This window comes from Haliotis asinina, chromosome 10 (assembly GCF_037392515.1).
Source record: "Haliotis asinina isolate JCU_RB_2024 chromosome 10, JCU_Hal_asi_v2, whole genome shotgun sequence".
Taxonomy (NCBI): Eukaryota; Metazoa; Mollusca; class Gastropoda; order Lepetellida; family Haliotidae; genus Haliotis; species Haliotis asinina.
The window spans coordinates 14,753,850-14,779,825 of record NC_090289.1 but is presented as its reverse complement, the minus strand read 5'-3'; the positions used below and the strand labels follow the sequence as shown (position 1 = coordinate 14,779,825).

General features: G+C 37.1%; 1 protein-coding gene across 1 annotated transcript; it reads left to right on the top strand.

Moving 5' to 3' along the window:
- The first annotated feature begins 2,304 nt into the window (after positions 1–2,304).
- LOC137299018 (tumor necrosis factor receptor superfamily member 16-like) lies at positions 2,305–25,172 on the top strand. Its single transcript, XM_067831488.1, has 5 exons — positions 2,305–2,495; positions 12,059–12,566; positions 18,743–19,039; positions 20,564–20,683; positions 22,690–25,172. Exons 1-5 carry the CDS (start codon positions 2,463–2,465, stop codon positions 22,920–22,922), a joined length of 1,191 nt encoding a protein of 396 aa, XP_067687589.1. The 5' UTR covers positions 2,305–2,462; the 3' UTR covers positions 22,923–25,172.
- Positions 25,173–25,976: the final 804 nt, after the last annotated feature.

Genomic DNA, 25,976 nt, shown 5'->3' with positions numbered 1-25,976 from the left:
TTGCCAATGGCGGGAAAAGACAATGGACATGGCGCAGCGCTTTTGGGTGAGCTTGCTTTGGGTCGCGGCAGGGAATTTGCTGAGCACAAAGGCATCCATGTTTTATTAACAAGTCACATATTGCTAGGCACAATGCCTATACATAATAAAACTTTTGTGAAATGTTAAGACAAGCTCAAATTCTGCTTGGACATCTACAATAGACGGAAGACAATTTTCGCCATCTGTAGTGCCTTAAGGGGAATCTCCTTTCAAATAAACTGAAAAACATCTTTTAGAAGATTTTAACAACATAATTTGAAGATAAAAACGACTTACACTTCCCTAAATCGACACAATAATATTCATGCCATTGACGGGAAGCAAATAAGTTATTAATTTAGATCAAGAGTTCTTCTTGGGGACTTACACGAATATCATACTTGTCACAATAAAGCAACAGAAAAAATATGCTTTGAGAAGAGAGTGATACGAAGGTATGCATGTATCAATGTTATCGCATTATGGGCGGTTATACCATACATAATATGGTGTGGTTTCGATGTAGTATTGTAAAGCATGAAGTCATGGTTAGCATTCATTTTCACTTTACCTTGTCAAGCTTAAACGACAATACTATTATATTTTCGTACCCCCACCTTCAAACTGTACGCCTACTTGGTGGTATTTTGTAAACAAGTTCTATTGTGTGCTTATATTGTGTCATGTGGTTCATACAGATAATTTATATTCATATGCCATCTTGTTTCTTATGTATATGAACTGTATTGTTTCGCCTTGCTCAAGCCTTGTACTGAAGGCCAAACCCATGAATGTATAGTAATTTTATCGTTTAAAAAGTCAACACTTGATAAGCAAGCAATACATTAGTCTTACATCTAGTCTTTGAAAATAATATATTAAACAAAAAGGCTGTTCGTAAGAATAATCATAAAACATAATGAAAAATAGCCCAGGCAATTTTTAGAAACTGCTGAAATCCAGACTTGGAACGTATTGCAGATCTGCATGGGATTTATATGTAATAATATATATGTTTCAGGGTCTGTCTGACAGATTAGCAATACATCTAAAGACAATCCGTCATGGGAGATAATATGTTAACTTTATTCATATATTATTGAAATTATCATTTAAACTGTTAGTTATGACATGAGAGACTTGTGCACGTTTGTGTATTGTTTTCTTTTTCATGTTCAATGGCGTTGTTTTGGTCTTTTTTAAGACTAAAATAGAATTTATATAACAGGAAAGGAGTTAAAACAATGAGAAAGACACACTTAGAGTGAAAATATGTGTATTTGTATAAGTGTTCCGGTTTAAAAGAGTGGGTGTCGTAAAAGTGTCTCTTAAAGACAATGAGTCATAAAAATGTCTTTAAAGGACAGTTCATCATTAGGCCAAGTCAAAACACGAGCCATTCTTCAAAGATTTGTAATATCTGTCCAAAACTGATTTTATGAGCTTTGACGGGAAATTATGTGCGTCGTTAAGCCGCCAATTTAATCGGTCATTAATTTGTATACGTATATTGGTGAGCTTGTACGACCCGGTGACGCATGTACGAGCGGTTATGTAACAGCTATCTATGATAAAACTAGTAATTCAGATAGGATTAACCCATCTCAGTGCCAGCCCAATTTTTAGATGTTACCTACCTAATACAAATGTCTAATTACGTGCGTTGCCGCAAGTCTCTCGTTACCCAATCTCGTTAAAATCCTAGAATCTATGTGACAAAGGCTTTAGTGAACTGGAGATATATTTGACTTTCCATATATACAAAGTACAGCTTTAATAAAAAAATTTATTTATTTATTTATTTATTTATTTATTTATTTATTTATTTATTTATTTATTTATTTATTTATTTATTTCGAAGTTTCACATCTTGAAGCCATACAAAAGTTTTTAGATGAATCGGTTGTGTCTTCCTCCCATAGTTTATGGTCATGTATGCTGCGCCACTTCTTTGTATATTTCTAGTAAGTCATAAAAATCCCACAGAGATAGCTAGGCGGTGAAGCGTAGCTCGCACTGTCTCTTTCTGTTAACTTGAGGCCATATTTTCACTGGAAGCCTTTCTGTCGGGTCACTGAACACAAATAGTATTCTAAAGGCTCTCACTTATCCAATCTTCAAAAGACGCCGACAGTCCTACCATGTGCTTAGTGTAAATAAAGACTACCCATATATGGCGCATGGAGCCACTACTTACAAAGGTATAAATCACTGTCACCTCTCGCTCAGCCAATCAGAGAGCAGATCGATCCTGCCTTGAAACTGACACGAGATGCATTGAGTGACAGTTGCCGCAGTGAGGCCTGTGTGTTGAGATGTAGCGGTTGAGCTCTACAACAGCGCGTGTCAGTTCAACTCGCGACCTTATATACTTGGTTTGCAGCGCTAGGAATTTACTACAAGCATATTGTGTGTCTGACTGCCAAGTGCGATCTGTCAACATGTCTTGGATCTGTTTCCTGACCGTGATGATGGTGAGTAAAACAAACCCACAGTCAACACTGTATCTGTCTTCGCTTGTAGGCTAAACGTGCGCGCTATAACGGGGGACACGGGGAGGTCCCAACGTGGGAAACCCAAGTCAAGCTTTCCGTTCCTCGTAGTGCTTAACTTCTAACTAAATAGGTTTTCTACGATATCATTTCTCATCCCTGTTCACGTATACATAATATTCATTTACCATATATTTCCTATTATACCAAGATTCCACAAACTTTCCTAAACTTTGTACGTTCGTTATTTGCGCCAATTTATATCCGATCTGTGGAGTTTATGAACTGTTGATCTTTGCTTAACATTCTCGTGTTATTGTGAAACCAATTATTGTTACAATCAGGTCAGCCTCAGCACCCAATATCGATCCATACCAGAAAACTTTCCAAACCGATATCAACACCTTTTTAGTGCACTTCGCCGTTAATACAGTCTATAGGTTCTGGTATTAAGTAAAGCTTGTGCATGTACGTATTATTATGACTGACATGGAGTTTGAGACTAATTTTTGGAGCAATTATTTACCAAATCAAATCACTTCGTCCATGTTTATCCCTCCATATTTCTCTCAATCGGTATAGTTCGTCAGTGTCCTCGCAATCCCCCGGTGTGTGTGAACGCAAGTTGTCAATAACCCTCGGTTGACAGAGTGTAGCCGTTTGAGGAGTTATTGAAGTGTCGGCAAGACATCGTAGGGCCCCAAAGTGAGAAGAACAAGTAGAGGTCAAGTCGCACGTTTTCGTACGTTCGACAATCTTTGTATATGACGGCTGATCTCTGTTATTCTAGTCAATCCTTATTTCCCGATATATATTTACACACACTTTAAAAGGTAAAGGTATTTCATACATTTAATTCCGATTTCGTGTTTTGAAAATGTATCGTAAGCTGGCGTTTTAACTTATTTAGTGAAATTGTGTGTGTGTGTGTGTGTGTGTGTGTGTGTGTGTGTGTGTGTGTGTGTGACAGGTGCAAACGACTCACTGTGACCTCACATGCATTTCAGTCAGTTTGCAATATACACATGCAATCAACCTCATATGGCACATGCAGGAGAGAGCACTTTGTCTAATTAACCTTGTCCAGGTCGTTAATTAGTCGACACACCTGTGACCATCTGGGAGCTTAGTGACAGTTTGCATTCCACTCGTGAATGCGACGTCATGCTATCCAAGACGTGTGAAATATACATCGAGACATGCTGCAACTGAAATCAACACTTGTCACTTCGCTCCACACACACTACCCCACTCCTTGCTGAAAGAATTTTTACTGAGTTTGTATTTTAATACTGGGTAAAAGATTGGTAATGCATCTAAATAATTATTTTTCCAGTAATTTAACTGACATCAAATTATGAAAACTTGCATATTTTCAGGACAGGGAATTCTAAACAAACAACAGCTTAAAACTGATACAATTAAGTAATTGATAATTAATTAATAACTGCATGTAAGCATATAGAATGGAAGATTTGGTGTAGTGTAAACTAAGAACGATTTTGTAGAGGGAACCAATACAAGCATACAGTAAGGACGATCTGGTGTAGGATCCTCATACAAGCATAAAGAAAGGACGATCTGGTGTAGGGTCCCCATGCAAGCATAAAAGAAAGGTCCTGTGTGGGGTACCCATACAAGCAGACAGTAACGACAATCTTGTGGAAGGTAGCCATACAAGCATACAATAAGGAGGATCTTGTATAGGGTACCTGTATAGGCATACTGTAAGGGCGATACTGTGTAGGGTACCCATACAAGCAGACAGTAACGACGATCTTGTGTTCCTATACAAGCAAACAGTAATGACGATCTAGCGCAGTGCATACCCGAGCACCATCCGTGATGTATAGGTAGCAACGAGGAAACTATACTGACAGATATGGAGTCAGTATGAGTCCTGTCTGTTGTCGTTAGTTCTGGTGACGTTTTCACTTGAGCGACCCACCTACCAAATGACGGTTTATGGCGGGAGATCGTCGGCGAAGACATTGATGGCCCCAAGTCCAATTAAAGCAAATGTGAAAAACTCGGTGTATCACAAATGTGTACAATTCTTTGGTGCGAAGTGTATGCCAGGTTTTGAGTGACAAAGGCCGCTTGACAGTGTTAATTTGTCCACGCAACTTATCGTAGCCATTTTGTGTCATTATCTTTAATGACTGCATTCTAGATAGTATCTGTTTCCACACAAGGGTCTTTCAGTGCAGTGAATTGAGTGTGAAGACTTGTTGGCAATTTGAAATGCCCATTAGACAAGGAAGGGAGTTTGTCCTGATAGTTTTAAGTTACCTGTATGTGACAATTTTACCAGCCTTCAGGAACATTTGAATATTATTTTCAAAATCACGTCTTCCAATCGCACGCGTGTGGTTTAACATATATAGTAAATACTGCTTAGATACAAATGAGTAAGATGTACCCTACATGCATTGATAATTCGGGATTTATGACATCGCTTGTACACAAACATTTTCCTGTAAACCGTGTCGTCTGCTGGATCAGGCCGCAACTAGGTGTCGCTTTTCTGTCGTCTGCCTTACACATCGGTCGAAAACGTGACATGCTTTCGCGATGATAAATTGTATCTCCCTGAAGCAAAGCAACTAAACACACACATTTTGCTCAAGGAAATATTCAAAATAAACAAACAAATTCAGAATGAATGGCCTCCGGATAATCCAGCAGCGAAGGCGAAAATAAGTATTGACGTCTGCGAAATCTGTTCATCAACTATCGATTGGAATACCTTTGAAGTCTGCTCTTATACGTAAATGATCCCTTTGAAATGATTTTACAACCAAAGTCAACGATCGTTCAATGCCGTTTCTAACCGAGATCAGAGGTTCACGCGGGAAACAATGCCACGCATAACGAGTTTCCCCCGTATTTCAAACAATATTCGTCACGAATCTCAGTGCCCAATTGCATTACTTCAACTGAATCTATTCATTAGAACAAACGTAGCGCCATTTTTTAAACCCACACCTTTTAAGGGATTAATCTAACAAGTATTATCTCCTTCACCTTCCCAAATCAATACTTGATTCAGATTTTCGTCATAAACTCCTTCCAGGCCAGGCCATTCTTAGCTAACCTGAAACTTCACCTGACCGTTGACCAGTATCATTGATATCAACGACTGTTGTGCGTCCCTGACACCAAGACAGGTATCAGCAGACGACATTTTTGCCATGTTGAGTCCATTCATATGGCGATCTGACATTCACTGAGAATGTACTTGGAAGCATATCCCGGAATTAAATCTTCCTAAGCGGTGTACTATACAGCCCTTGAGGTTCGGACCGTCTGATAAGGGGAGTAATATCTTCGGGGCAACCGTCATCGCCATTGCAAACAGACGACAGAGCTTCCACATTCCTGAATGTGGTTTGTAACCCTATTTAAGACAGTGTACACACTGGTGTAGTTGGGCCCGAAGAAAGTAGAGATGTGGCTTCTTTTAAAGTGCTCCTGGGGGATTTATGCACTGTTTGAGGGCTATAAGACTACTACCGATCAGCCTGAGTGTCAATACACACCCCGCCGCCGTTCTCCTGACAAACATGGCAGCCGTGCGTGAGGTCACCATTTCTCAACATTCATAATTCTCAAACATCGCCATCTTGCACTCGGAGATGAAGTAGTGCTGTCTTCAAAGCAGATCAGTTAACTTTAATCTGAGCAGTATCGTAAAATACCGTCATTCGGGCGACTAATAAACTCGCCTTCAAACGCGACGGTATCGCAATCTTTTCAACTGTTAATCTATCATTATGAAGGTAAATATTGAGAAAAAGTTGTACAAACTTGATTTTTTCTGAAGATACTCATCCCATCAGCTGCCCAAATTGATCACCCTTTAAAAGTAAATTGAATTGACTTAAGAGACCCAATTTAACAGAGCTGACAGATCTGCCAGAATATTTGACACAGTAACACGCAAATACGTTCAGTGGAGGATGAAGCCTATGGTAGGATATTCTTTTGAAGCAGAAGAAAAGATTCTTATGTAATGATTACTCATGGGTAACGTTCTGAATGAACCAATTATTCTGAACATTTTCCTGGCATAACTAATTACAGGACATGTAATCATTAAGACTTTGTAATCGACAGGAAAAGGAAATGTCGTTAATATCGCTTTTTTAGTATTTTTCACCCTCTTTACCAATCCGATTGTAGGACATATTTAGGACCATTGTTGCACTGTGATAAAATTTCTTGAATAATACCCAACAAAGGCAGTTTCTATTGCCCGCATCTTTGTGGCAACGGGGCGAGACGATGAGATATTCTTGTATCAATTATTGCCCCGTTTTATAACGTCGCCCCAGCATAGCAGGACATATCAAACTCAGTCCAATTGTTACGGCAAGTTTATGGCCGGATAGCAAGTTGGCTCTAATTGATCAGTTCTTGGACATCTGGCTTTGTCAGTCTTCAGTGGGTGGGCAATAATGGGGGGTGGGCAAGGGGGGTGAAGAGGTGGAGGTGGGATGGAGGGTGGGGGTGGGGAGCGATAGTTGAAAGAGGTGGTTTGGGGGATTGTGTGTAAATGATGGGAAAACAGAAGGACTAATGGGCTTTGGGAGTCCAGTTTTCCTGAAGATCTCAATGAGGTGATGAATGTTCACAAAGGGTCCATGTCAGTGTTTTGGAGGATGCTGCCGTCCTTTCGTTTGGGAACGAGTTTTGACTCCGGATATATGGTGCAACCCTTGTAGTAAATTATTCATGTTAATACAGCATACAGACACTTTGGAATAAGCCTGGTAGGTTGAGGGAGATTTAATCGTATTAACATTTAGATATATTTATATGTTACGAGTGATTTGGTCAGAAGAGTTTAACGCATAAGACACCGAGAACCAGTAAATCAAATGGTATTTTCGCTCGATGCCAAGGACAAGGACTGCCTTTCTGAAAACGGACAAGCCTGTACTGTACATTCAGTTTGGACAGACTGGATACCTTTCTGAAATACCTGACTTCTAGGACAATGTCATTGAAGTGCACGATGGCATATTGGCTCGGACAAATTCGGAATACGTTACGCGCGTGTCGCAAATACCGGAGTCGTAATTAAACTCGTTCCTTTTAGAAACTTATTAGCCTTTCGTAAACTTTGTTATTCAATTTATTATACGGTCAGGTGGCCCACCTCTGTCTGTGAGGAAATACACAGAGTCTTGTTCCGTCGTCATCGGTTTGCCCAGGGATAAAGGAACGAACGCTGAACCTATAAACTAAATTAAGGTCCATGTCACCCCGCGCTGTCATTTGAATCCGAGACAATGGGCTGTTAGATCAAAGTTGCAAGTGGGGCTTCTAGGATGGTACGGAACGCTGAAGCGACCACACTCCGAGTTTGCTTCATTTCTTTAATTGCGACCGGTTCATTGTTTCGTAACTGTCTGAAAATTACATTTTTACACTTGCAACGTGCACGTGTAAGAATCTGGCCTCTTCAAAAAACCTTTCATGTGAAGGTATGGAATCAAAACCACTCAGAATGAATTACATATGGCTTTGTTTTACCAACCCATACGGGGCCTCGCGTAATGTCGGATGCGTTCGTTGGTCGATGAACAATCTGTGAAAGCAAGTTGTAGAGGACATCGTTAAATTTGCTTTGAAGGTGCATAAACAGCTGTTTAGAACGGCGGTCCGACAAACATTGAATGTTGTACACACAACCACGCCAACGGCCATCCAGCGACAATGTCCGTTGTTGTCAGTGGAGCATAACATCGTTACGTTTGCGCGATGTTTGTTACGCTAAATAGAGATGATTTAACGTTACTGGGACGCTACAGTCGTGTTCCATTGTGTTCAATTAGAGATTATTTGTCAAGAAGGAACCTACTGCTGTCCAACTCTTGTCAAGCGGACTCTAAACGACATCTTTACGGTAACTAGTTAAAACTAACTTAGATCACTCACTATCACTTGGTAATTACAGGGTCAACTCCCCGCGACCATGTTGTGACACATCAGATCACACATTTGTCATTCAAATACATCTAATATAAGGCAATTAAAGGACTTGCGAATCCCCCCCCCCCTTTCCCTTGGGGTGGATGCAGGAGTAACACTTCAACCCAAGAGAGACAATGTGTTTCAGAATGTAATAACCAGACATTACTTCATTACTCATGAACGTATCCTGAGGCAAAGAGAACTTTCAGTGGAGTGGCAAGGTGTTAAGACTATGGGGAGAGAGGACAAATCTTCTGTGTAACTTACAATAGCATAATACGATTTGGTCCACGTCAAATGTTAAGAATGAAATTGTTTGACCAGGAAGTTCGTTTGTGAGCAGTTGTGTTATTTTGAGACAGCTGTCACCCTAACGAGCATAAAGAATTGTACCACGTTTAATTTTCCTGTGGGTGGTCAATAGAGAAAGATATACAAAACATGTCGTTTCAGTATAGCGTCAGTTCAAACTTATTACAAGTAAGTCTTTACGAGTAATTTGAATCACACTACGCGTTCCTATATTTACCGCAGGGCGGCAACTGTCAACTTCTAGGGTGATATATAACTCAAAAGCCACTGGTGTTTGTCTTTACCCGAGCCCTGACGATCTTGTAGGATATCTTGTACACGCTGTCTTGGAGAAGTTGTAAGCTTAAAAACATATACATCCTGTCTGTCACCGAGGACCCGATGTTACGTTTGATGTTTCACTTGGCATTGTCATAAACTCACACCGCTTGAATGTCGGATGGTAACATAAATGCTACGCTCGAAAATCCCTCTCCAGCGTGGTGAAATATCGGGAGGTGTTTCACGCAACGCTCGGACAAAGAATATCCCTCCAGTTATATTTAGCATGAATGTGAAATCATTTAATTTTGCACTTCTTTCACGAAGCACGGAGTACTAAAATCAGTTTTCAATTACGAATGTGTCGTAAAATTCATATCAAAGCGTTGGCTTCCGCCTACAGCGACTAACCAATTCTCCATACAGCGAACGATATAACCACATGCATCGAATTTGACTTGAACACGCGCTGTCGGGAGTTGATTTGTCTGATTGCGCATGTGTAGTCCGTGCAACGATCGTCTGCTCGAAGAGTATGTGTGCGTTCTTATCAAAGAGTAAGTGACCCAAGTTAATTGGTCAGTTAGACCATAAAGGATTTATCTAGTCTTTCTGATAGCTACAGTGTGTTTAAATGGAGGGTAAAATGGCCAGACAATTTGCTTGTACAACCGAGATAGCGATCGGACGGTGTCTTTGACTTTCCTAATCACGAGGGCACAGTCCACTCCGATGCTAATTGCAATGACAAAGTAGCCTTTGGCGGGAGTGTGTGAAATTTTATGGTTGACAGTTAATGGGAGTCCGCTATGTCAATGAGCCGTGATCAAAACCACCATCTTTTCTCTAGCTTTGATCATAAATGAAAGCCATTTTGGGGAAATAGCTATTCTGATATAGCTGATGAGCAATGATCCAGGCGTGTTGTTTCAGAAGCACAGAACGACGAACCCAAAGAAAGCAGTTGTGAAAGCAATGCTTATTTACAAAGCAGATTTGTTTTATCTGTGACGTAAATATTCCAAATATCGTATGATATGTCTGCTGAGACCTAATTTTCCTCGTATTTCATTATATAATCAGCCTACAAAATTCTGTCTTCAAAGAGTCGGCAGGAAATATTTAAGCAAAGATAAACATAATTATGCGATAACATCAATACAATTACGTCTTTGAATATGCCAGTTCTGTGGAAATATGTTTGTACAAATTAATTGATGAATATTCCACTTAATGGTAGTAGCTAGATGTTGCCCATTGGAATTAAACCGCCTTGTTTCTATAGCTACAGGGGACCTTTTGGTCACCCCTTTTTTCATAGGCTCAAATATCCAGTTGTAGGTTCATGACAAAATGACATATTCATTATTAGAATGTTAATATATGTTATGTGTGGGATTGCCATGCTGAACATTTTGGTTGGTAGCCTTGAGAAGCCTAGAGCACACATTTGATAAGGGTTGACTACTCATAACAATTCTTAATCAATGTACCCCCTGCACAATAATATGCAAATCATTTACCAATTTCATTATGTTTAAATATAATTCCTGAAAATACTTGATATTTTTGGGCAATTTACATGTAAGGGTTCATAGATTTAAAGGTTACAACTGGTTTCATATACCTGAGGAAGAATTATGACAGATGAGGTGGAGCTGAATACAGGCAGGGACAATGTTTGAAGGGGGAACTAATGTAAGGTGGGTCTGAGCAGTACAAAGGGGAGCTTAGATCACATAATACAGATATTACAGTTAACAAACTCACTTGGCAGTTGGCGTAGTTCTCAGTCATGCATGGTGAGAGTTTAGTATTGGGATATTCATTCATTGACGTTTCCTTTTCTTGCTTCAATTTTACCATGTAAAAAAATTATTTCTGCATTTATTTTTTTTATTTAAACTTCTAAACATTTGATATCAACTTGTCAACATTGCTTCAAATAGGTTTTAGAGAGTATGCTGCTTAGTTTAGTTTCAGAATTCTTACAAAGGTCATTGAGATACATATTGTTTATTGTGTGCAAGAAAACATTATCATTAGTGACAGTTTACACTATTAACATTGTGTACAAACCCATGGTAACCTGGGTATGGTGGGTGAGGTCACAGATGGATAGGTTCAGCAATGCAGAAGAGAAAACAGTCAGGCAGTGACGAATTCAGAATCCAAAGTTGTATTTCATAGCTCGTGATACAAAGACTGGTGCCCTGCATAAATGTCATTTTACACAGATAGTCTAGTTTCATCTCTGATTTATAGGTCCAACTTTGAATTAACCAGGGCTCTAACACAAGTGCGATAATTTGCTGTAAATGCTATGAACACAGATCCTAACGTGATAATTTTGATGTGTTGGTATGTTTTATTGCCAGCCTTGAAAGGCTGCTTGAAAGGGTTTTCTAGGGTCACCAGTTATGAGCAAGGCCCTGATGGCAAATCATGTTCTCTTGTCAAAATTCTCATCCTTAATTTTAAAAAAAATATGAATGATTTTTTGTTGTTGTGATTTCATAGATATCATTTATCATTGTGAAAACAAGGATTAAACCAGATTCCTTTACGTGCATATAGGCGTAGGAAGTTTCTTTGAAATTCATTACATATTTAAACCTTTTACAGAAGACTGTCCCGCAAAAGCAGTACTAATATTACTGGTGTATCTCTGAAAGATCTCTTTCAACAAAAAAGGAAGGAAATAAGTGTAAATATGGAATGAATGAATGAATGAATGAATACATGAAAGAATGAGTGGCTAAGCATGTTTGCACTATAAGAATGGGATTCAAGTTGTGTGCAAGAAGTAAAAAAAAAATGTTCTGGAGGATCTGATGACTTCTTAGATACTTTTTAATGATCTCTAAATGCTAAGATGACATTGCATAAATGCCACTTACATGTTATTTTTCTCTGATGTTTCAGATTTTTCACCCATTATTATTGTAAATATACTATTGAGTTTTACATATAGCTTTCTTTTATTTCAGTGTTGTCAAGTCATGGTGAAGTCTGCTTGTGATAAAGAAGAATATGACCTAAATGGACAACAGTGTTGTATGAGATGTCCAGCAGGGTCTGGGGCTGCCCGTCAGTGTACTGCTGGAAACAACACCGCATGTGAGCAGTGTGTTGAAGGAAGTACCTATTCACCAAACACAAGTCACTCTCAACCATGTCTGAACTGCACCAAGTGCCCAAAGGACGCAGTGGTGAAGACACCATGCAATACTACTCATGACACTGTGTGTGAATGTGCACCAGAGTATTTCTTTTCTGTGGACACTGGAGAGTGTAAGGCGTGTGAAATTTGCCCAGGAGGCTGGGGAATCTCAGTGCAGTGCAGTTATAATCAGAATTCTGTGTGTGACTCCTGTCCAAATGGAACATTTGCTCGTGAAATCAGTTTCACTGAAAAATGTCAACCTTGCACCGTATGCACCAGTGACCAGAAGATGCTGCAGACGTGCTCACCATCCCAGGATACAATATGTTTAAGTAAGTAACAACACCTTGTCTGGACCCTTAATAATTACATTAAACAGATCTTATCAGAAGTCATGATGATGCCGTTTGCTGATTTGAAAAAGCAAACATACTTGCTAATATATTAAATACTTGATTCAGGTCTCAAATACAATCAAAAACCCAGTTCAGATCTCTCTCTCTCTGACTTAGTAAGCAGTTCTAGTGCTGTTTGTATTTCAGAATTTGGGGTCCTTTTGAGTGAGCTACAGTGCTTTAGAGTATATCAAAGTAACTTTGGTTATAACAGATCGTCTGCCTCAAAATATAGAGATCACTAGATAAGGTATATTCCTCCAGAACATATATTTAATAAACTAAATGTTTTGAGTAAATGAAGATGTTTTTGAGTTTAAATGCAGTTAAGGTAAGACTTAAAGTAAAATATACCGTGAACTGCAAAATGTGACAATGTATTCACTTAATTTGAATTTGAAAAATATAGGACAAAGTGGTAAGGATTTAGATGCCCTTAAACCTACATGTAATGACCACAGCCAGCTGTGTAGGGAGTAAGAACAGTTTTTGTCAGTCTGTGTTATGGGAGGTTGGCTAACTCACTGCTTCCTTCAACTTTAGATTTCTAAAGAGATGACATAAATAGACACATATCCAGCCCGCACCTTTTTCACCATGATCAGAAATTGTTAAGAGTGTTCCATATCATCTTTGATAAAAAAAAACCCAGACTGCTTCTTTCAGTGTTTCCAAATAATCCCCCACCATGGTGTACATCCACACTCAGAAGACGAGTGTAATACGATAGTTGGCTCTGCAAACATTCTGTTAGGTCTTTTCTCCATGTTTTATGGCAAAGGACAAATTGAATCAACAGACAGAATGATAATATTGTAATTCCCAAGTGCAAATAAACTAAACAAACAAATGCTTAGGCTGTTTTTCAAAAGAAAATGATCATCAACTTTCCAAAAGGGCCAAGTCCCTTTTCATGAGCGAAAGGGAAAGGAAAGTTTTATTCATTGCGAACATCTAAAGGATTAGAGTGTGTCTCTAAGGCACCTGTTTCTAAACATGTCAAAGGGGAATGGCATTTAGCAGTGGAAAAGCTATATTAATATCTATCACATAGTGCTGCAGAAGAGATGAACATGATGGACACAATCACATTATTCCGCACAGGTTCCACACAGGTTCCGCACAGGTGAGGTGTTGACCAGAAATTAGTCAAAATATCCACTTATCAGTTCAACATCAATGTAGCACTGCCCATAGCTTATGACAATGCAGTCAAGTTGCAAGTCATTTGGTTCAAAGTCAGAACCAAAACTTAATTCCCATACTTTCATTGGATACATATTGGGAGAAAAGGGTCTTTTTTAACTGAATGAATACATACAATACAGTCAAATGTAACGAAACATAACCAGAATAAATTCTGCAAAGGAATATTTTCATTTTTATGGAACTTGTTCTTGTTCATGTGACAATGCCAAGGGCACAAGCTTGTCTTTTTTATGCATTATTACTTGATGCTATTAAGAAAAAGTGATGAAATCCTATTCTTTCAAAGTACATGGTGATATGCGCTCAATTTCTGTGAACTTGTAATATGTAATGATGGTATGGTGGGAAAAATATGCATGTCGCTGAATGTTCATTCTTTGAGTTCTGAAGAAAATGTATGGAAACAGCTCTTTAGATTAAAAAAGAAACTGTTTATTCACCTGTCACTTTTACTAAAACAACGTTGTGTATTCTCTTTGTGACAGCTATCTAAAGCTGTAAGTTACAGCTGTGCTTGTGCTAGATGATGTTTACCCAACAAAAACAATATAGAGCTTATTCCTAAATCAATACAATACAAAGGCAACAGCTTGTAATTAGGCAAATAGTGTACTCTCAAGACAGAAGCTGGTTTTCTGTAAACAACATAAAAGGAATATTGATTACCATGATCTTTCCAGAGATATTTCACAGATCTTGTTGAACTCTTTTCTTGAAAAAGAGTTTGAAGTGAATTAACATACTCTAAGTTCTAAGAATTTGATTATTTTTTGCAAAATAAGATTAATTATTTTTATAAATATGTCACAAATGTAAACAAGCAAAAAATATATCAGTATGTATCTGTTTTATCCACGATGAAGAAGACAACATCACTTGAGTACATGTAGTTGGATATCATCTTATGACTAGAACTGAAAGTTTGCATGGCATCTAAAGTTAAATATCATGTTATTACTGGTGGTGGAAAGTTGGTATGGAATTAAACTGATCCTCAATGTTTGACAACACAAAGAAAATGGCTGACAGCCCCACGATTCCCTACCCATCAATCTTTCCTTTAGTGAAAAAATAATGCCGCAACAAAAAGCATCTGAAAGAACTTCAAAACACGAATTGAACATCTGACATTTTTGTGGGCAACGTTTTTGCGTTTATTGTAGAGAGCAGTCGGCTCTTGTCTTCCAATTACATAAAACAAAGGAATCCCACTGAAATCACTCCATCCCCAAATTACATAAAACAACAGCTTTCCTTTGAAATAGCTCTTTGTAATGTTAGATCCAATTCTACGAGAGATTCCCCCCAGGACGTTGATTTCATTAGAGCATAATTACATCATCAATGTCCGTGATCGCCTCTACGGGCTTCGGAAAGTTAGCGAGATCAAACTCAACAATATTTTACCGATGTTCACATTTGCACCAGAGCCATGATCAAAGACAATTTCCCTTTGAAACTGTATGAAAGGAGAAAGACGGCAGAATTAGGACCACCCCGCTCTTAGCCCTAAACCAAATAATGGCTATTAATTAGGTATGGTAGTGGATGGGCGTAATATTGTAGATGAGTCGTGCAAATGCTACATTTTAGGCGTTGGATAACATTTTGCATCATGCATAATATTGATTGATCCTGGTATTATGGAATTTGTAGCACTTTGTATGTGTCGTTAAAAAAACAAGTTCAAAGAACCGTATGAATGATAACATAGACTGTTGGTACTAACTGCAGAAATGTGTGATATATTTGAATTCATAAAGGGTTATGAGAGTCGTTGCTAGAGAGTTGTAAACTCCCTTTTGGCTTTAATGTCGTCATGTATCAAACACATTGGGATCAGTTTTATGCAAGCCCCGTAAAATTTGCTCAATTACGACATTAGAGCAGGTCAGGAATAGGCCAGAGTTAAATTGTGCACAATTTGCAAATTCAAGATAATTGGTAGCCATGACTTTCAGAAATACAACAATCCTATGAACTGTTTTTTCCAGTTTTGTCAAAAACTGATAACTTAATATATATGCTAAATATACATTGATATGCTTCATGCCCACATTTGAAGCAGTTTTGTCAGACAAGCATGTGCTGCCTGGACTACCCTTTGATGTTTTAAAAATGAATTACCAAAAGAGTCTGCAGCAAAAATCACTATTGAGCTTCAATGAAGATATTTAAATGCATTAGACATTTTAATAAACAGGTCTTAAAAGGTAACTTGTTAAAAATATCAAAAGAAAGATTCCTTTCATCAAACTATCTGTTGATGAGCACATGCTCACTTTTAGATTAAACATTTTTTTGAGATTGTTTAAAGCAATTAAAATGTTTGGCATCGTCAATACTCAAGAGACAGGAAGCTTTTAGTTCTGTGTGTTTGAGAACTATTCAGAATTATATCAAGTTATCATGGAATGGTCTTAAATTACATTACAAATGGCAAAGAACATTTTGATAAACTTCAAAGTTTCCCTTTCTTACTTAAAAAAGGTGGTTTGTAACGTATACAACTTCCATGTTCAAATATATGCATAATATAAGTCTCTTTTGATTTTAATGATTTATGGAAGGCCTTCACATGGGACCTTTGATGAAAGCATGCGTTTGTGAGTTTGTTATGGAAACTTTCTCACTTGAAAAATCAAAACAGTTTCTGGACAAAGTAAGAATATCGCTATCATTTCATGTAAGACTGGGTGGTATCTTGACGTAATAACACATTTTGAATGCTTTGTAGTTTGTTGAAATGTTCAGGTTTGGCACTCTGTAAAAATACACAAAGTTGTTAAGTTTTGGTGTAAGTTTATTCACTGTAGTTTTAGACATCCTGCCCAGTGAAGCTTGCGTTTGATATCTAGACCATATATGGCCCCTGGCAAACTAACTTGCTTCTTTCATGCTCACATGTGCAAAAATAATCTCAAAATTTATTGCTAGTCAGAGAAAACAGTATGCTTTTGAAAAGGCAGTGATTTTCCGCTGGCGTGTTGCATTTATTATGATGAGAATCTTTCCCTCAACACAGCTGTTTGGTTGCCAGTTCATCCCGGCGGCCATTTTGGATAATACTTTCACTATATCAACATACATGTATTCCTGAATACTAATTTTGACCATATTACTGTGAAGCACGCAATATTCAGAAGAAACATCTTCACTTCAATTTACGAAATATAATACATGCCAGAACGAATCTCAGGAGAAGAAATAGTTATTTTCATGTGCAAAGTTGTATTTGTTAGACCTTGTAAATTAATATATTCTATTTGACCATTTGTAATTCAGTCAATGAATCAGGAAAAGTCATATTTCTCATATTAAAGTTTTTAAGATTTGCTAATGATGTGGAAACCTGCACCCATCACAGGCAGGGAGGGGTCTTACCTGGGAAGCCCACATCTTATATGATTTTTTGGCCTATATGCAGGCATTATTTGTAAGATATGATAGGCGTGATGTATACAGCCTGTTTGTTGGGACTGTAACAACGTCGGTGCGGAAGCCATCATACTTTACCCACCTCATTTGCCTGTTTTATGACATGGAAGGGAGCAAAGGAATTTCCCCCAAAGACGAAGAGTTTTTATTCCTTGCTCGTAATCTTGTTGATAGTTGTCAGCTGTTTTGTAATTATCCTTAACTTAAAGGAGGAGTTATGAATCCGTATGTATGAGCTTGCAAAATCTGTGTTAGATGTGGCAATGTTATGATCAGCTGTACTGAAACTAAAAAGCTGTCGGGAACATTAAAGTAACCTCTTTGAAGGTCTATGTTCATGTCTCACTTGCTCTCACACTAAAGGTTCATACACGTTCTGACCGTTTTTATGTAGTTTGAAGTTTATATGGGCCAGATTAGCCGCATTAGTCCAGCTGAGTTCATCTTTAATGAGTCTATCCTTATACATGGCAGCAGGTCCATGAAAGATTAAACTGTGGATGGAAGATGATTAAAGCACATTCCATGTAAATTGAATTTGCAGTTATATTGAAGTTTTTATAGATGTATGATTGGAATGATGAATATATTCAGAACTGGGTAAAGAAGTATGCATCAGGCAGGTAAATACATCCCAATAAATGTAATATCAGCCTCATAATGTAAGTATATTTACTCATCATATGTGAATATATATACTCGTTATAAGTGAGTATATAGATTCATTTTAAGTGAATATGTTTACTGATTGAATGTGAATATATTTACTCATTATTTGTGACTATATTTACTCACTGAATGTGAATATATTTACTCATTGTAAGTGGATGTGTTTACTCATTATATGTGCAGTGTTTGTCCTATATGTGAAAATTTAGGAGTCATCATAACTCCCTTCCGTTATGGGGAGTCAACTACTGTATGGAACTTTCATCAAGTTGTCAGCTGTGATTGTTTAATAACGATGAAAAGGTAAACGATGAAAAAAAACAAGGTAAAAAAGGCCAGGAATTTAATCATCACTGATCACTTAATTGACAAACAATCAACAAAGTAGTTTAAAACAACAGCAAATTAGAAGCTTCGGTTGTCTGAACTAAGGGCCCAGTAGCATTGCATCAGCAATGACACAAGGTTTTTAAATACACTGCATATTTGAGATAATTTGTGTGTCAAATGCGCAGATTTTTTGTGTCAGAGCAAACAGATTATGTGGGAACATTTATACTCATTATATATGAATATATGTACTCATGTGGATACATACTCATTATTGGTGAATTTATATACTCATATCTGTGTTAATGTATTCTTATTCACATATTTGATTAACTTCTCTCAAAAATCCAGTGCTTTCAATAGGACTGCTTGGAAGTACAAACAGAGGCCAAAGTACATACAAGTTTTGTTTGTGTACATACAGATGTCATTTTTTGTAAGATCAGCATCTTCATTGTTGTTTTCAGGTGTACCTATCTACAGCACAAACCCAGGGGGTAAATATCACATCCCCAATGAGCACCCCATCCAGAAAGAACACAAACCCCGAGAAAAGGATATTGACATAATTCCCTTATATTGTGCAATTCTTGGAGCTGTCGTGGTTGGACTTCTGGGATATGTCATCCTTGTTCACTATCGCAGAATGAAGGAAAAGCGTCTTGTACGAGAGCCTCACGAGGATGTTGAGTACTCGAAAGCTTCAGGTGGAGACAGTGGGATTTATGTGGAGGTTGAGCATCAGCAAAAGGGCACTAATTGTGGTAAGTCCAGAATCAATGTGAGCGTAATATCTCCATGGGTGGACATGTCAAGATAACTTTGGCTCATGATAGCTTCAGATAGATATCAAGAAAAGTAATAAATGAGGACAAGTATCAAGACAGTGTAGAAGGTAAAATCAACGAAAAAATATTTTATTTATTGCATGTGTGTCCCTAAAATATGCATTTTTGTTATTTCTTATAAGAACAAATATATCCAACCATAGATGTTCATTCTCACTTCAGTACTATTGGTGCATTTATTTGAAGACTGCAGACTATTTCCCTAAAAACATTTAGAAGACAGGGATGATTGTTTTTGCATCAGTAGTCAAGTTGCAAAATCCATCCAGTTAAAGTAATGAAAAACAGCTCCCTGCTTTTATTACCTCCATAACTAAGTGCCTCAGTAACACATTCCCCTCATTGTGAATAAGCTTCACTTGGTTGTTCCCGTTTGAACCTGTAGGCTATCTCCTAGAGACCCATCTCAAGCACAGAGAAGTTGTGTTCAATCTTTTAGGTGTATGTATATGAATTTGGTAAAAGCAAATACAGGCATCAATGGTGAATCGACAGCTCGGAGTGAAATTTTTGTCCCCGACAACTGATGTCAGAGCTATAACACAATCTTTGATGAATCCACAGTGGCAATGAATTAAAACTTTATGCATGTAGAGTTTGGTGATCAAAGTGGTATAAAACTGACTGCTCTCTACTTCAAAGGGACTCAATAGGCGAACTAACACTCGCCTCTTGTGATATTATCAATTACTCCTAGCTACTGACAAAAAGCGGAGAATGTTGCCACTAATCGATAATGTACATTCTTTCATGTGCCATTAAATGTGTGAGTGGGGTTGTCCACTGCCAAACAGAGCGACTTGTATTGTCAGATAGCAGGGTTGCCTCCCCTGCTTAGAAATAAAATCATGTCATAAAATTTGAAGTAGGTGTAGTTTGAGGAAGGGTTATGGGTATGTGTCACTAGGATTAGAGCTTGGCTTCACTGCAGAAATTATTGTCATTGATTCTGTAATGGATGGAAGGAGGGTATTGATTATGTAATCTTGAGAATAAGAGAAATGAAAGAAAGATTCAGTGAACATGGGAGGAATTATGACATGGATGAATGTAATGTCTGATGACTAATGAATCCATATCAGGGAGATGCTTAAATTGTCAGCACATGCAGCATTTTCTAAAAACAAGAAAGTGTTTCAAATTGGCAGTTAACCATCCACAAAAAGGAGGAAAATATATGAATGATTTATATGAGATAATTATTTTCATGTTTTAATTTCTAGCTAGAGTTATCATTAAGAACCAACAAATTAAAATGAAGTAATTTGGAGGTAATTCAACCTTGTTGTTCCAGGTTTGTCTACATGCACGTTAATTATACAAAGAGATACAAATCAATTTTGACTGCTTGCTAACTGTATGCATAATAGTTCTAATGGTAAAACTGTATACATGCTATTTTTAATGGTGATGCATAAAGTGTCTTATGTTCTTCTGCAGCCATTGTCACATGTGCAACAAGGATAAGAGACCTGCCACAAGCCAAGAAAAGGGAGCTCGAACGGTGCTTCTCTCAAAGTGCATGTCAAACAGAATGGAGAGGGCTTGCAAAGGAAATAGGTGTGTATACCAAGTGTTTATAACACAAATATTTCTCAACAACCTGACTACAGTTATAAGATCCTTTAACCAGTCAATCAACATTATGGCTTTAATGCAGGCCATTTGCTTATCAAAGATCCTAAATTCATTTTGATTAGAAGTACAAATGACTTTTAATGAGGGGTAATTCTGTTACATCATATTAGGTCTTTCTTAGTCAATGCTAATCTTCATGATGAAGAAGGTTCACTAATAACGGAGGAGACTCACTAACAATAAATCAAACACCCTTGACATCTCTCAAGTTGATGTTTACTGAAGTAAGACTGTAAGTTATTTTTTTTCAAAAAGGAAACAGGTGACATTCGCCTAAGTGAAATTTGTTCAAAGTTTCTTAAACAGCTGACCAAAGCAGGTATTCCTTCAAACATTCTGTTGTTTATTCACGATCATTTATGTCTGTTCTTACTCTGAGTATACAGAATGCTAATCTGACATCACTCAAGTCTGTACTCAATCCCCAACAGAAAACTCCTATGTATGTAAGTGTATGCAGCTAGTCTTTGATCCATGGCAGCTTCAGGCAACGGGCAATAAAACTACTTCTAAAGGCAGGAGTGTCACTGACTTGCCTTATAGCTATTCGCTTCACCTCCTCTGACAGACTTATGGCTCTTCTCTCCACCACCCTGACTTCACAGTCTTCATGTCCCTCACTATAAGGCAGTTCAAAATAATACTTAGTATTCTGATATTCTCAATATGGTTATTGGCTAAGTCCTTATTAGAAGAATGTTGCTCATACATATCGGATTGTATGGTAATATATTACTCAAAAATAAAGCAAAACAGCACCCCCATCCATTCGTTGTCTGATATTGATCAGTAAATTTGTTCCTTTTCCTTAGAAGCTTTCTTACCCTTTCCAACTATTTGAAGAAATGATTCTTAAGCGTATTTCAAGCTATTGCATAACATGAAAAACAAATGGCATTGCAACTTCTGAAGTAAATAAACCTTGCTGCAGGCCTTCACAACACAATTGAAGTATCCAAGCCTGACCACTCACCCTGCTCTATTAGACAGATGGTTTTGTGTTCATCTAAATGAAAGACTTCACTCAGCTCACTTAGAATCATAAAAATATAGTCTATTCAATATCTTCCGCATTGTTTATTTTAATATCCAAAGGCTTTTAGAAGTTTAGGGCAATAAAATTATTGAAAGTCTCGGCTGGGTTGAGCCAAAGAGATTAGCCTATTCAGGTTATGAGTCGAGGCAGAGACAATTAGACTTGAAAAAAAAAGTCCAGATTTAAATATTACAAACTACAACAGATCTTATGGACCATTCCTGTCATGTCTATCAATGTATGAATGTCTGAATGCAAAGAAAGATTGGATGTGAAGTCTAATTTATGTTGAACAGATATTTTTGATCAAAGCTAAGTGTGCATTTAGTTTTCCATGTGGAGAGATTTGACAAAGGAAACAGTACATTGCTGCAGTGTATTTTATGTCAGGAAGAGATCAATGCAATCATTTTTTAATTTGGTTTTGAAATTCTGAAATATGTTTTGTGAATATGAAAGCAGTAGCTTCATGTGTGATCTTTAAGAAGGAATGTGTGATCACCTAAACTACAATTTTACAGCAAAAATAATACATGTTTATGACATTTAGATTCTCTTTCAAGAAAACTTAGCTAAATATTGCTTGGTGATGTAATGGTTAAAAATTGAGTGATTTCATTCAGTATTTAACTCAACATTTGACAAATAGACAGTTTTATTCATAATGTGGGTCTATAATACAGTTTACAATTCATCTGAACAGATTAACAGAGTAGTCACTGAAGTTAAGGAAAATATCTTGAAACGTACTTGGCCCCTTAGCAAATAATTACTCATGTTAAACATTATATGGGACTTCCCAAAATAATTTGTAGAAGATCCTTTGGATATTGTCTGGATTTTTCTTTTGTCTAAGAATTTCGAAATTTGTACTATCTTCATATTCTTTCAGGATTCAACAGTAGAAAAATATCTGGCTTTGAATCCAAGTCCAAGCAAGATTCTGTTATTCCAGTACGACACATGATTCAAGAATGGAGCAAGAGTGACACAGCAACAGTGGGTGTACTGATCCAAGCACTGAAAAATATTGGTCGTCTTGACGTATTACGAAGTATGCACATCACAGATTCTACTGAACTCCAACCATTGAATATGAACAATCCTCAGCATTTTGTGTTATAGCTGGAAACACTGGGGATGTTTGCAATATCACCAAGATCTCTTCTGGACCTGTGCTGCTTGGACATTTGGTCAGTTCAAAGGGGATGAGTTCATAACAGTTAACAATAATAGCTGAATTGTTGCTTTATAATTTTATTCACTGAACAAAAATAATTTATTTCTATATGAGACAGTAATTCTATAAGTGATGCTGCTCATTAACAGGTTTCCCTTTACCAGCACTTGTTTTTACAATTATGGTGTGGTTTTCTTACCTTGGTGAAAACTTGATTTATTTTTTTTCAGTGTTATTTGAAAACATTTTCAGTCAATAGAACGTTTTTTAAGAGTAAATGTTAATGAAATTCACATGGTCATTTTGATATATGTGTGAACTGATACTGACATTCTCTGATATGAACTGATCTGTTATGAAGACAATGTATTCATATATGTGATATCTTACCACTGGAATATAATTCCATTGTATGACATTTGTTGTGCTGAATACAAGTTGGGTTTGCACATGACAGTGAGTGAAGACACCTACTTGTCTGATTGAAAATCTTGTCAAGGACGTACAAGACTGAATGGAACAACATTGTGATAATAGAATTTTACAGTGACAGCTGAAATACGATGTATATATATGTATATCACTGTCATTATGTCTTCATGTAATAACATAGTTATCTCGTGTTGACAAAAAAAGGTTGCCTTTAAAAAAGGACATTTTCACATTTCAGCATATGGCACCAATGTCTTGAATAACCACACTTTGTGACTTGCATTCTTTGGATTAATGTGAACGTTACATGAATCTCATCAGTGTGATGGCATTTTTCGTCAAGACTTTGTGATATAGCAACATTGAGATTGATGTAAATATTTCAAAACATTTCTATGTGGGAATATTGTCATTGCTTATGATGTCATTTTGACATGCATGGATACTTAATGACATATTCTTTACAATTTCTGTGTAATTATGGCAGTGTGCCACTGTTTGATGAAAATGAGGTTTGATATATATGATATCCATACATGTGACATCTACCTTTTCATCTCCTCTTTACTGTTACCAGAACAGGGTGCAGGCTCTCATTCCTCCATTCCATCAGTTACTTGTACCAAGACATTTTCAAATTTGTGAATCTGTGTGCCTTTAAAAATTACCTAATGTTTCAAAAGATACAATCAATATTATTCTTTTACCTTTGATTCTGTAGAAGTCTTTGTGATTGTAAAGTTATTACAAAAAAGAATTTAGTGCAGAAGATTATGTTCATGTACATTTGGTACCTTCATCTCAGAAACAAGGCTACATTTTCATGGTATTTAGAATATAAGTCTGCCAGTGGTGTCTTCCTGTGACGTTAAATAATTGTTTGTACTTTGCTGTCTCGTTGGTCACTGTCTGTGTGTACTATATGTCTTTATCCAAGTCACTTTGATGTTACCACACATGTATGGACATGATAAGATATCAGATCATTACCAAGACATAATCAGTTTGAACAACACAAGGGTATTTCTTGTTATGCAGCACACTTTATTCAAAGTCATTCTGGAATGAGGTACTCTGGAGAGCATTCAGTCAAAGTGATCATCCAGTTCAAATGTGGCTAAATATCATCATGTTCATGACAAAATACAATTTTGCTGATTTCCCTGTTTTCTCAGGTGGCCTAAAATGTTCAATTTGTTTCAAATCAAAGTTGATATGGGAACGAAGACAGGTTGTATATGTCTGTATGTTTCAAGATCAAAGGCTGTGTTATATGCTCAATGATTGGTTTATACTCAAGGGTTCAGTAATCAAATTTGCAGCAATTTGTATCTCTAATTTCTCTCAGGTACTGTGTCATGAGACACGAAAATGAAATAACAAGAAAGAAAATATGAATATGTAATGATCATTACAAGCAGAGTGCCTGAATGAAAGTGTTTTTATCTAAGATTTTCCATAGCAGTTGTTTAAAATGTCAGTGTGTTGAGATCTGTGACACCATTGTTATTCAAACTGACATGAGTCAGATGTCAGTTGTGTCATAAATACAGATGTATCTCATCTAATGCATCAAATCCTTTCATATTCGTTTTAAGCATTTACCACTATTTTGAGAATGTGTTCAACAAGATACCCTACACTGGACATCATGACATTGTTTATAGTGACTCATTGTATTACACCATTTTTTCAGAAGGAATATTTATGTATTTGATTACTATAATGGATTGTATGAGATAATAAAATCCTCATCATAAGTATCATGTGTTGTTGTATACAATGTGATTGATTACAAGATAACTTAATAGATCCAGACAAAAGAACCTCCATAACTACTAGAATTCCATGATTTAGACCACATGAAACCAAACTCTGGATTTTAGTTCTCGGGCTGCAATGATAAGGAAAACTTAAAGACTCCTTTCAATAATGAACAGATCCACCATACCCGTGTGGGTCACAGCCTGTCTCAGTACGTTGTACTTCAATCTCTACTCAGAGGAGTGAATGAGTGAGGTTAATTTTAAGCCATGTTTCCCAATGTTCTAGCAGTATGATGTCCACGGGCTTCCAGAAATGTGCTTCAAACATTGTGCCCATATGGTAAATCGAACTGGGTCTTCAGAGCAAATGCTTTAACCACTAAAACTACCCCACTGCCACTTCAGCCAAAGGACACTATGCATTTAGTTCAAAACTGGCATTGTGATTTGTATGTTAGTATGCAACAAACATCCTGAAAGAGTCTTGAAAGTACTTTGCCTAGGGAAATTGGAGCTCAAGATTACTTGTATATTATGCACCAATACATTGTTTCATTCAAACTGTATTTACTCTTCAGTGCCCACTGATCATATCAATACTTCATTAATTGCAATAATTAAAGAATGTCTCTGTCACAGTGTAAAAAACATGATGGAATCGTTGAACAGATTCTGCTTTAAGTATTGTTCTTATGGTTATATAAATATCTCTGTTGGTTTTTGTTTATTGGCAATTAAAGCGAAAATCATTAACAACAAGTCAAATATCATGACAATTGTTGTAAATCATCCATGTCGGAA